Here is a 12,788-nt window from a genome sequence, read left to right on the forward strand (position 1 = left end):
ATTCACGTAGCCTACCATGTTATTCATGTAGCCTACCACAGATGTGCAGCGTTTTCCCCTCGCTTTTTATGGAAACTCAAAGGAGTCATACCTAACTGCCTAGTTGCTTTCCATAACCCCCCTACACACAAACACACTCCGCCGCATGCTCTGTCCATGGTGCTGATACAGCACAGTGGAGTTGGGTGATTCTGTAACTATGGACACTTTATGACCTTGGGGTCAATTTTGGGGATTTTATAAAAAAATATGTATTTATTCTTTAAATGTTTAGTTCACACTGCAATCATCACAATTTCATTTTTTACACCCCTCTATCAAGTATTTTAGCAAATTTTCAGATGCATTTTATACCTCAATGTCATTGTTTTTCCCTTGTCCCTGACCAGGATTTGAGCTTCTATGTTTTTCAATGAGAAAAGATGAATTACACATTAGTTATCTACTAGAGAAAGTCAATTAAATAAAATCTATATCAATACTCATTGTTAGTATGACCTTTGTTTTTACACAAAATATACCTTTCCTTTGGTGGTGTCATTTCCACCAGTGAGGGCAAATTCCTCATTAATAAAGTTTTTTTCAAGAGAATGTGCACTGTTACCATGGAAACATATTGGTGTGACACTGAAGCACATGGCTGCAGCGGACTGTTGTTCCAGATGTGATGTCCAGAAGTTGAAGAATCTAGGTAAATATTACTTGTGTAGATAATATTTTTATTGTCAGTCAATTCCAAACAAGGTATGTCTTTAATTTGTGGTAGAATTTTGAATTAATGTGTATATTATGTATTTAGTGTAAACTATATGCTAGCTGTTATACTAGCCAAAGCATGCTAAACTGCATGTAATTTTTCTCCAAAAACTGTAGAAGTGTCATTTCCATCAAAGTCATGTTTATCAAAAACTTAACTGTGGTGGAAATGACAAAAACCCATTATGTTATTAGTTTTTACATTAGGCTTATTTAAATTTGTTTTAAATTAATTGAATCTAGAAAATGCTCCAAGATATGCACAAGTTGAAAACTTGTGTAGTATTTCTCTTTGTTTTTAGAAGATGCCATATAAAACAGCACAGTATCGTAGGGAAGTCTATCTCCGAGCTTACAAAGCTAGAACAAAAAAAGCAAGAGAAGGCAATGGAAATGCAACCAAGACAGACTTTAAAGAGAACAGTTGCAATGGAGACCTGCCTATCAGGCAACACACCACCTCAGTCACCAGATGACTTCCAGCCAGAACACGAGGCCCACATACCTGCCCCTAACTTATCTGCCTCTAATGCATGCCCTGAACCATTTTCTCATCATTTGCTAAAAGAATGAGAAGTCAAATACTTGCTGGAAGAAAAAAGGTTGGGGAAGAGGTTCGCTCAAAAACAGAGATTTTTGCATGACAAATGTCAAACTTGATAAAGCTTTACAGAAAGAGACAATATTCCCCAAAGACAAAGACAAAACAGCAAGTGAAAGGAACTCCGAAGAACTTGAGAAGGATTTTATTAGATTTCGCGTCAACAGATTTCGCGTCAACCAGTCACTCAATCATTGTAACTTTTTTTTATATAAGAACATAATTTCTGCCCATGCTGCTGTTGACTGTTGCCAGTTTGCCAGTATAATCTAGCTATCTGGGAATTAAGGGCTCGTCAGGACGACTGTCACTCGAGTCTCAGCTCCGCGACATTTATCTTCAATTTCGGCACCAGGGGTGTCCTTGCTCATGGCTAGAAGGGGTGCAGCGTTTGTAAAATAAACGTCAGATTTGTCTTTTCGTAACATAATAAGACAATTTACGCAGCCAGTTGGGAGAATTAACGTAGAAGGTTAGGATAATTAGGTTAAGGTTATGGAAAGGGTTAGGTAAAATCCCAAATATTTCAATTTTGACGTTTATTTGACAAAAGCTGGATCCCTTCTAGCAATGACCCGTGTGCCTTGGGTCATGCGTGTCCATCTTCTTTAGCATTCCGACTGGAAACACAGATGCTTGCACGCACAGTAAAACCTATCAGCAAAACCCATTCAACCAACAAGGTATTTGCAACAAGTGCATGAATAGAAGTCATGTTTATGTGTAATTTATTTAAAACATCTCTATTTATCTCCCTTGACTAGCTAAAGGTGATATGTTTCAAGAGCACTCCATGCCATTCAGTTATTGATGCGCTTCAGTTTGATATCAGGCTCCGTGTAGCTAGTAAGCTATCAAATCTGAAGGTAATGTTAGATAACGTAGCTAGCTTCTCTTGAAGGCTTTCATTGGATTCAGCTAGTTAATTAGCAAACGTTAGCTAGTTTGTTTATGTTTAATACATACAGCTAACTAGCTAGCTAGCCTCCCATTTAGCTATTGTCAGTATGACTGGCTAATTTGTGTGCGCTGTAAACTTAGCTAGCTAACTAGCTATCCATCCTCTTTGCTTAGTTGTATAACAAGTTAGCTGTTAGCTTGCCATCGTTTGTTGTTCAACTGTAGCCGAAAGGACATGCTAGCTAACTTCTTAAACAAGCTACGTTACTCACCGTTTACTGTAGCAAGCTAGCTACTTTTTAGCCTACGTTCGCCACAGTACAATGGTGTCAGTACAGGCTGACTTGATTGCTAATTCATTACAGACTTGGTGGTTTATGTCCACAGATAATCGAGTGTTGATTCAGATGGTCTGTGCTGTGTAATCATGCTGTGCATGGTGACACTTAACTTTGGTCCAAGGTGTTAGTGTGGCTTGCTGAAGCACACTAACACCCTGGACCATAGCTGGTGACACTGTGCACATTGGTGATTATTTAAACATGTTGTTCCTGTTGTCCTGTAGGTATGTCCTTCCATCAGGGTCGAGGAGGTGGAGGCTGCCCCAGAGGAAGAGCCCCCAGGTCAACATGGGGGTCAACCAGGCTCCCACCAAAACTACCGGCCCACCAACCTAGGACCCCCACCCCCCCAGACGCCAATGCCCCCCTACCACTACGACCCCCAGGCCCAGCACAGCTCCTCTCACAGCTATGGTGGCCAAGGAAACAGTGGTGGGGGTGGTTACATCACTGCACACTCAGACTACATGTCATACCCCCCTCCAGTGCCCACTCAGGGGGGTATGACGGCCAGTCCCCTCAGCCAGTGCACCCCCTTCCCCAACCCCAACACCCAGAGCCACCCCAACTTCCCCCCTCCTCCTCTCGCCGGCAACACCTCTGGAAGCTCCATATCTGGGTCTCCAGCGTCAGCTCAGAGTGCTTACCACTACATGATGCCCTCCGTACCCCCTCCACCCTTCCCTCACCCCCCCGGCATGCCTCCTACCATGCCTCCACAGTCCATGAGCTACCATCAACCCCCCTACTCCATGAACTACTCCCATCCTCCATTCCCTCCTCTGCCCAACTTTAGCCCAGGGAACTACGGCTCCCACCAGGGTCCCAGCTCCTTCAAGCCAGACCATGGAGGCTTCAGGCACAGTCCTCATGGAGGAGGAGGGCAGCAGTATAAGGCTGAGAAGCAACAGCAAATGGACGACAGGAGTCAGAGGTCGCCGGAGAGAGGCAGAGGGGGTCGTCATGACGACCACAGGCAGCAGAAGGGTGGCTATGCTTACGGCAGTCGTGGTGGTGGTGGTGGTGGTGGCGACAGACACAAGATGGACATCCCCATGAACCAGAGAGGGAAGGACCGAGGCAGGAGTCCGGACAGACGCAGGCCGGAGGGAGGGAGACATCGGTCAGAGTACGAACAGCGTGGGAGGACTCCTCCTACCCGTCACCGGAGTCGAGAACGCAGCAGGTATGTGTTGGTCCCATGCCCAACGTATAATGTCCTCATTTACATTTTGGTCATTTAGCACAGGGTTTCTCAAACACGGTCCTGGGGCCCCCCTGGGTGCACGTTTTGGTTTTTGATTTCAGCTGAAAAAAACAAAATGTGCATGGGTGGCTGGTTGGGGAAACCCTGATTTAGCAGACACTCGTGTTCAGTGGATTCATGTTATGCGTTACCGTGTTTGCTTTAATGCAATGCTTTCAATACCAGATCTGGATCTGTATGTTGTACATTCTAAGGGAAGTGTGTGTCTGTCTGTGTGTGCGGGTATGTGTATTCTCAGGGAGAGGCATCGCCACAGAGACAGTCGGAGGTCTCAGTCACCTGACCGACACAGGAAGCGACCGAGAAGGTAATGGATGCTCACGTTGACTTAATTTAAAAAATATATTAATGATTATTTAATTTTACCTTTAATCTGTGTCTGAAGCGTTACGGATTGCACAATATACATTTTATGATAATTCTGGATTGAGCATACATATGCATCAACAAATACAACTTTAAAGATTGAATGCAGTCTCCACAAACGTGGCAACATTGCCTTTAAATTTCAATCATGCTGTACTTTCATGATACGGATTGAATAGATCCCCTAGTTATAATACTGAACCCGGAAAGTACTTAGCTTGTTACCCACGTCTTTGATTTCAATTATGTGCACACAATGTAACTATTTACACAGTAGGAGCAGAGATGGCTGTCTCTCTCTCTCTACTTTGCTTTGTTTCCCAATATGACCATTACCCACTCCATTTATGTGTGTCTCTCCCTGCAGTCGGTCAGGCAGCAGAGAGAGGAAGCGTGGTCGCTGGGAGGAGGAGAGGGACCGGAGGTCCGACGGACCGGGGATGAGCAGAGACAGAGAGCGCAGCTATACCTCCGCCAGGAGCCGAGACACAGAGCCTGAAGTCTCCATAGATAGAGACAGAGACCGGGAGAGAGAGATGGAGAGAGGCGAGAGGGAGAGGGGCGAGAGGGAGAGGGGCGAGAGGGAGAGGGGCGAGAGAGGCGAGAGGGAGAGGGGCGAGAGAGGCGAGAGGGAGAGAGGCGAGAGGGAGAGAGGCGAGAGGGAGAGAGGCGAGAGGGAGAGAGGCGAGAGGGAGAAAGGGGAGGGAGATGAGAGAGAGGAGGATGAGTTGCTGAAGCCTGCGTGGATCCGCTGTACCCATGCTGAGAACTACTACTCCAGCGATCCCATGGATCAAGTGGTAGGAGGCTTATGCTGGCTTTTATTTGCTGACTTTGTTAGTTTGACACAAACAGGTTAATTCTGTATGAAAATGTAACCAAATTTCAGATTTTCCTGTTACAGTATGCACCAGAAATGTATTTGGAAAATGTCTGAGGATACAACACCATATGAACACTTATATCTCTGATAATCATTGAGGCATTTACAAATGCTCTGATCTGTCAGTGATTCTCTGTCAGTGATTTGTACCACCACAGCTTTCTACTGTCTTTCAACCAATTGCTCAAATTTCTCATACTGCCTTTTGAAACTCTGTGTGACCCTGTTTTGTTGCTGTAGGGTGATTCTACGGTGGTGGGGACCAGTAAGCTGAGGGACCTGTACGAACGCTTCGAAGAAGAGCTGGTCAAGAGACAGGAGCGTGCTCAGTCGGCCCGGCCCAAATGGGACCCCCCCAAGACCAAGCTAGATGAGGAGCCCGGTACTGTATTGATATCAGATAGTATCCCCAAAGGTATTTAACCTCTAACACTGGTTATGTAACGGTGGAATGTGAAAATGACAGTTGTGTCTTGTGTTGAATGAAGTAAAGAAATACTGTCAAACCTGCTTTATAAACTGTGTATAACTTGCCTTGCCATGTCCGAGATTGATTTAATGTGATTAGGAATGACTTCAGCCCTGTCCGACAACTAGGAGAGTTAAAAAGAGAGCGTGATTAGCTACAACATTTAGTGCACTAAGATTGACACAGTGTTCAGGCTTGTCAACCTGTTTTCAGTAGCAATTACTGTCTTTGCTGTGAGTTCAGACCTCTCGTGTGTGGACTAGCCAATGACAGTGCAAAAAAGGAAGTGAAACCCTGTGCACAGCAGTGTGTCTACATATGTCCAGGTGTTGGTTTTTGCAGGAACAACTAGTATTAAAAAACAAGTGTAAAAACCATACACCAGAGTAGACAGGTGACCACAAGTCAGTGTTGTGGTGGTTGTGTTGAGACCTCTCTCTGTGCACTAGCCACTGACCGTGTCCTGGTTGTTGTGTGTCTGTTCCAGAGGAGTGCCACAGTCACAGCAGCAGTGAGTCAGACTGCGAGTCTGACGGGGGAGGCAGTACCTGCTCCAGCAGCTCTGACTCTGACGTGTTTGACGTGATCGCTGAGATCAAGAGGAAGAAGGCCCATCCAGACCGTCTGCATGACGAGCTGTGGTACAACGACCCAGGACAGGTCAGAACCTCCTGCACTTGATTAATTGATTTAATGTCTATGATTAATCGAGGAGATGTGGTAGATTGACCCTTGTAGTAATAATTAAGAAACTAATCAGAAAATGTTCATTCAAAAGATCTAGTTTCATAGTGCAGGATGCCTTTCAGATCATAAGGAATAGGGGTACATAGAGGGACCAGATCGTAGATCACCACTCCTACTCTGAGCATTATGAGTACAGGTTTTACTCTAACATGGTCTATCACAGCCTGCTTCTCCAACTCTGGTCCTGAAGAGCTTGGGTTGTGCAGGGTTTCATTCAAGCCCTGCAGTACCACACCTGATTTAAATACAAGGCTGGAATGAAAGCCTGTACACCCAGTTGAAGAATCTTAGTCTAAAACAAATGTTAGTGTTGGAAGAGACCATATTCCTCCAAAATACTTGTAATGGCATTTTATTTGAAACCTTTTTAAACAATGCCCATGACAGGGTAACTATATGGTTTTAAATTATGTGGTGTTGGAAACAAACATTGCAGATGTACGAATGCACATCATTTAATCCTGTATCTGTTTATTGCAAACGTGTTTTATAATAAGTGTATTTTAAGTGATTCATTATTTTTTGGTGACATCTTTTGCCTGCTGTCAAAATATCACCTCTTGTGTTTGTGTACTACACACATTCCACAACTCCCTTCAGCACCTGTTACGGTTTGGAAGAGTGTTCATAGTGGTTATGGCTGTCCTGTGTGTGTGTGTGTGTACAGATGAACGATGGGCCGTTGTGTAAGTGCAGTGCCAAGTCCAGACGCACAGGGATACGCCACAGCATCTACCCTGGAGAGGAGGTAAACACACACACACACACAACCTACTCTACTCTCTTCTAAAATATCTTGCATTGATTCACACTAAAATACTAAAGGATAGATATTCTACTATTAAACATTAGTACAAAGACTCTCTCTCTCGCTCTCCAGTCGGTGAAGGAATGTCGTCCGATGAACAACAACTCTGGGAAGCTCTACCACTACAGAATCACTGTGTCTCCACCTACTAACTTCCTGGTATGAATACATCTGTCTCGCTCTCCATCTTGATCCCTCTCACAGTTCTGAGTTTTTTGTCCTGAACACATGACCTTACCTTGAGTTTGTAGTTTGTCCTGGTAAGGTGACATAGTCGTGGAAAAAACGTTATGCCCTACAGTGGTTCCTCCTTTAAAAGTTGCAAGCTTACGCCGCGGTACTTAGAGGTAATTTGTGGTTTAGTACGGTACCCTGCGTCACCACTTCATTGCTCCAGACCAGCACAAGGGGGAGTTAGAGCACTGATTATGCTTTTGGGTTCTACTGTGTCTCTGACAATGAATGGGCGACATAAACCTAAATAGAAACTGATAATTGTGCACAACTTCAGTATTACTTACTAAAAATTGTTACACTGTTTTTATTATTTTATTTTGTTAGCAAAAATAATCCTCTTACTGTAGTACTGTAGGCCACTCCCGACCAGGCATGTTGTACAGCGCCTGAGTGGTGCAATGGTCTAAGACACTGCATAGCAATGCAAGCTGTGTTGCTACAGATGCTGATTCAATACCTGTGCGGTCCTTGACTGGGAGACCCATGAGATGACTGTAGGTTTTTGGTTTCTCTCCCGCTAAATCATTTTAAATAACAAACTGGCTTTATTTATAAATTAGTAACAATGTCTCACCCCATGTTCAAGAATGGCCTTTTTATTGCTTATTTTACGTTATTTGAAAACAAAATCATCTCCAAAATTTTTAAGAGGCATTGCACTAATAATGGCGGGAAATGTTCCCCGCTGTTCTGCTCTTAGTGCCAGTTTGCACATTCAAACTAAAACGATGTAACTAATAATTGCATCTTTATGCTTTAATTAGTAAAATAATGATAAAAATACTCCTTCAAAATGCCATAGTTTTTTTTGTTATGGATCCATAACGAATTACTATGGGAATAAATATCAGTGAATTACAGAAATATTGGTACAAAGTTGTCTAATGAAGGTAAACAAATAGTTTCTTACTGGAAAATACTCTTTCAACACACATGGTTATGTTGTACAGCATCATTATTGCTATTAGCAGGGCTATGTTTTGTCCTTTATAAAAATTGTTTTGGCCTTTTTTCAGATTACAATCGCTCACTGTCATTTTCTTTTTAAAGGAAATAATCTTCAAAATATAATTTATTTATATATATATATATATATATATATGCCTTCCCGCTGTGGACGTCTATTTCCGCACCGTTTCGCGCTGCTCTGAGACATGGAGAAACTAAAATGTTCATGTATATTCTTAAGATATATGTGTTGACTGAGTATAAGCAGGTGATGTCTGCTAAATAATCAAGTTAGGCTTCTCCAGAAATAAACCATTTAAAATAACTGGCTTTATTTGCAAATTTGTGATAATGTCTCACCCCATGTTCAAGAAATGCCATTTTCTCGCTCACTAGGTTAAATCTCCAAAATATCATTACTTTAAAAATATATATTATTAATTAATTTATGTTATAAATGCCCCTTCTCACAGATCATTACGGAAAATGCCCCTTAGATATTAATTTAGAATCCTCCAATCCTCTAAATGTAATTCTTGGCAGAGAGCCACGTCATTGAAAAAAATATATGTAGGGACACTAGGCCTACCATAGGTGAAATGAGTATTGGTTACACTACAATTCGGGTTTTGAAATGTTATCTCCCTCAGATATTAATTTAGAATCCTCCAATCCTCTTATACTGTAGCCTACTCCCAACCGTAATGTTGTTCAGCGGAATATTTTCCATTCCATCCTAACGTAAACCCAGAGGGTTTTGTTTTTCAAATTTCTCGGCATCGAAACACCATAATATTAATCAAATTAAGCTACATTTCCTAAGATCAATCCCATGTACTATGTTACTACATTTTTTTTAAAAATTCTCTAGTAATGCCAATATGGGAGAATATCAAATGCTTCTCCAAGATGCCCTCTGGTGGTCAAACTAGCGCTAACTGGCATTAAAGTAAAAAATATCTGACAAATAAATAAAGTGCCACAGAATGCTGCAGCAGCCCGCAAGGTGTGCTGGAGTATGAAAAAACTTTTAAAGGAGGAACCACTGTAGCTGGACCCAAAAACCATGACCATAGATTTCTCTTAAAGTTACATCAGACTTCATTCTGACATTTTTGGTGTGTGTTGTTCCCAGACAGACAGGCCTACGGTTATCGAGTACGATGACCATGAGTACCTGTTCGAAGGCTTCTCCCTCTTCTCCCACATGCCTCTCACTAACGTAAGCACCATACCCTCCGCTCTCTTTGATCTTTCTCTCTTGATTACTATTTTAAATGTTTTTATTTAACCTTTATGTAACAAGGCCTGTTGTTTTAAAGTACAGTGCCTTGCGAAAGTATTCGGCCCCCTTGAACTTTGCGACCTTTTGCCACTTCAGGCTTCAAACATAAAGATATAAAACTGTATTTTTTTGTGAAGAATCAACAAGTGGGACGCAATCATGAAGTGGACTGACATTTATTGGATATTTCAAACTTTTTTAACAAATCAAAAACTGAAAAATTGGGCGTGCAAAATTATTCAGCCCCCTTAAGTTAATACTTTGTAGCGCCACCTTTGGCTGCGATTACAGCTGTAAGTCGCTTGGGGTATGTCTCTATCAGTTTTGCACATCGAGAGACTGACATTTTTTCCCATTCCTCCTTGCAAAACAGCTCGAGCTCAGTGAGGTTGGATGGAGAGCATTTGTGAACAGCAGTTTTCAGTTCTTTCCACAGATTCTCGTTTGGATTCAGGTCTGGACTTTGACTTGGCCATTCTAACACCTGGATATGTTTATTTTTGAACCATTCCATTGTAGATTTTGCTTTATGTTTTGGATCATTGTCTTGTTGGAAGACAAATCTCCGTCCCAGTCTCAGGTCTTTTGCAGACTCCATCAGGTTTTCTTCCAGAATGGTCCTGTATTTGGCTCCATCCATCTTCCCATCCATTTTAACCATCTTCCCTGTCCCTGCTGAAGAAAAGCAGGCCCAAACCATGATGCTGCCACCACCATGTTTGACAGTGGGGATGGTGTGTTCAGGGTGATTATCTGTGTTGCTTTTACGCCAAACATAACGTTTTGCATTGTTGCCAAAAAGTTCAATTTTGGTTTCATCTGACCAGAGCACCTTCTTTCACATGTTTGGTGTGTCTCCCAGGTGGCTTGTGGTGAACATTAAACAACACTTTTTATGGAAATCTTTAAGAAATGGCTTTCTTCTTGCCACTCTTCCATAAAGGCCAGATTTGTGCAATATACGACTGATTGTTGTCCTATGGACAGAGTCTCCCACCTCAGCTGTAGATCTCTGCAGTTCATCCAGAGTGATCATGGGCCTCTTGGCTGCATTTCTGATCAGTCTTCTCCTTGTATGAGCTGAAAGTTTAGAGGGACGGCCAGGGCTCGGTAGATTTGCAGTGGTCTGATACTCCTTCCATTTCAATATTATCGCTTGCACAGTGCTCCTTGGGATGTTTAAAGCTTGGGAAATCTTTTTGTATCCAAATCCGGCTTTAAACTTCTTCACAACAGTATCTCGGACCTGCCTGATGTGTTCCTTGCTCTTCCTGATGCTCTCTGCGCTTTTAACGGACCTCTGAGACTATCACAGTGCACGTGCATTTATACGGAGACTTGATTACACACAGGTGGATTGTATTTATCATCATTAGTCATTTAGGTCAACATTGGATCATTCAGAGATCCTCACTGAACTTCTGGAGAGAGTTTGCTACACTGAAAGTAAAGGGGCTGAATAATTTTGCACGCCCAATTTTTCAGTTTTTGATTTGTTAAAGAAGTTGGAAATATCCAATAAATGTCGTTCACTTCATGATTGTGTCCCACTTGTTGTTGATTCTTCACAAAAAAATACAGTTTTATATCTTTATGTTTGAAGCCTGAAATGTGGCAAAAGGTCACAAAGTTCAAGGGGGCCGAATACTTTTGCAAGGCACTGTATATGCATAGCTCAACACACAGCTCTTCTGTTGCCTTTCCTTTCTCCCTCGTGTCCTCGGATGGGACAACCTGTGCTGCGTCAGCTGCCTGTGTGTCCTGCGTAATATGAATATTCTGTCCGTCCCTATAGGCAGGTTTATAAAGCAAAGCATCCATTAATAATTCAGAGCCAGCGGCCAGCTTAAAAAAAAAACAGCAACTTAAAATCTGCATTTCGCGTCGGTCCTCTCCTTTGTTCCAGAGTCAACCTCAGACAAAATTAGTCTGTTTCCCAAATGGCACCCTATGGACCCTGGTCAGGGTACCATTTGGGAAGCACTCTACGTTTCTTTTCGGCCACACTGCTGATGGCGACCTTGGGTTTTAAGTCCACTACCTCCCTCTCTACTTTTAAAGGCCCATCAGTAACTGTCAAATATAACAGCGGTTGGGACTTTAAAGGCCTCATACGTATCGACAGAGGATCCCTCTTTAGCAGAGGTTTTCAAAATTGAGGCGCGCCACCCCAGGGGGGCTTCAGAGAGTTTCAGGGGAGGCTTGAAAGGCAAGCCAAGTTGAACTGTATTAGGTTCTTTCATATCCATTTTTGTCCCAAAAGGATGGCAAATCGATGGCAGGCAAGGCCTAGCTGAATAAGGCAGTGATTGAGAGAGTTGTGTGTTTGAATAATGACGTGAAATGCGCATATTCGGTCAATAATTCCAATTTGAAAAGAATTTGGCGAGAATTAAACCCAGATTACCACGGGATAATTTAAACAACCCCTTGAAAAACCTTTCATTACAGAGGGTCTGTGGATTAGAGACTCCAGAACGCAGCAATATTAGCCCCTTCTAGTTAGCTGGAGGGGTGGGCACCACTGCATGATATACGGTGGGCCAGGTTAATCCTCCAAAATGGACTCCCGTTCAGACAACAAAGAGCATGTAACTGGGAGATTAAACACGGAAGAGCAAGCTTATCTCCTTAAAGAGATTGGAGTCACTTAATGTTCAAAAGCCGTGGGTAAAGAGATACCGCGTGTGGGTTGTTTGTGTTCGGTATGTGTGTGTTCTGTGTGTGTATGGTGTCCTGTGTGTGTGTGTGTGTGATTTTGTGCTGCAGCTGCTGCTCATGGAGATGAGGTTTTAATGAGTTTTCTTGAAAAGCTGTAACCTCTGTCTAACATCATGGTAATGAGTGTTTCTCTACTCTCTTCTTCCCCCCCCCCCCTCTTCTCTTTCATCATCCCAGATTCCATTGTGCAGAGTGATTCGTTTCAACATAGATTACACCATTCACTTTATTGAAGAGATGACACCAGAGGTCAGTAAAGCCCCTTTTTCTCTCTCCCCTCTCAGTTCAAAGGGCTTTATTGGTATGGGAAACAAATATGTTTGCCAAAGCAAGTGAAATAGACAATAAACAAAAGTGAACAAAACAATAAATAAATTCACATTAAACATTACACTCACAAAAGTTCCAAAGGAATAGAGACATTTCAAATGTCATATGGCTATGTACAGTATTGTAACG

The 12,788-nt window shown here is 42.6% G+C and overlaps 1 protein-coding gene across 2 annotated transcripts in view; it reads left to right on the top strand.

Moving 5' to 3' along the window:
• Positions 1–1,741: 1,741 nt before the first annotated feature.
• Positions 1,742–12,788, top strand: part of drosha (drosha ribonuclease III) — a 142,936-nt gene continuing 131,889 nt past the window's right edge. Inside the window, exons 1-10 of one of the 2 annotated variants that reach the window (XM_052483247.1) lie at positions 1,742–2,040; positions 2,823–3,784; positions 4,104–4,172; positions 4,599–5,031; positions 5,355–5,529; positions 6,071–6,243; positions 6,998–7,078; positions 7,211–7,297; positions 9,459–9,545; positions 12,507–12,578. In XM_052483247.1, coding sequence (XP_052339207.1) covers positions 1,990–2,040; positions 2,823–3,784; positions 4,104–4,172; positions 4,599–5,031; positions 5,355–5,529; positions 6,071–6,243; positions 6,998–7,078; positions 7,211–7,297; positions 9,459–9,545; positions 12,507–12,578 — 2,190 coding nt within the window. In that variant the 5' untranslated portion in view covers positions 1,742–1,989. The remainder of the gene's footprint in view (positions 2,041–2,822; positions 3,785–4,103; positions 4,173–4,598; positions 5,032–5,354; positions 5,530–6,070; positions 6,244–6,997; positions 7,079–7,210; positions 7,298–9,458; positions 9,546–12,506; positions 12,579–12,788) is intronic. The other variant, XM_052483248.1, reaches the window with a different exon arrangement.

The sequence above is a fragment of the Oncorhynchus keta genome, chromosome 28 (genome assembly GCF_023373465.1).
Source record: "Oncorhynchus keta strain PuntledgeMale-10-30-2019 chromosome 28, Oket_V2, whole genome shotgun sequence".
Taxonomy (NCBI): Eukaryota; Metazoa; Chordata; class Actinopteri; order Salmoniformes; family Salmonidae; genus Oncorhynchus; species Oncorhynchus keta.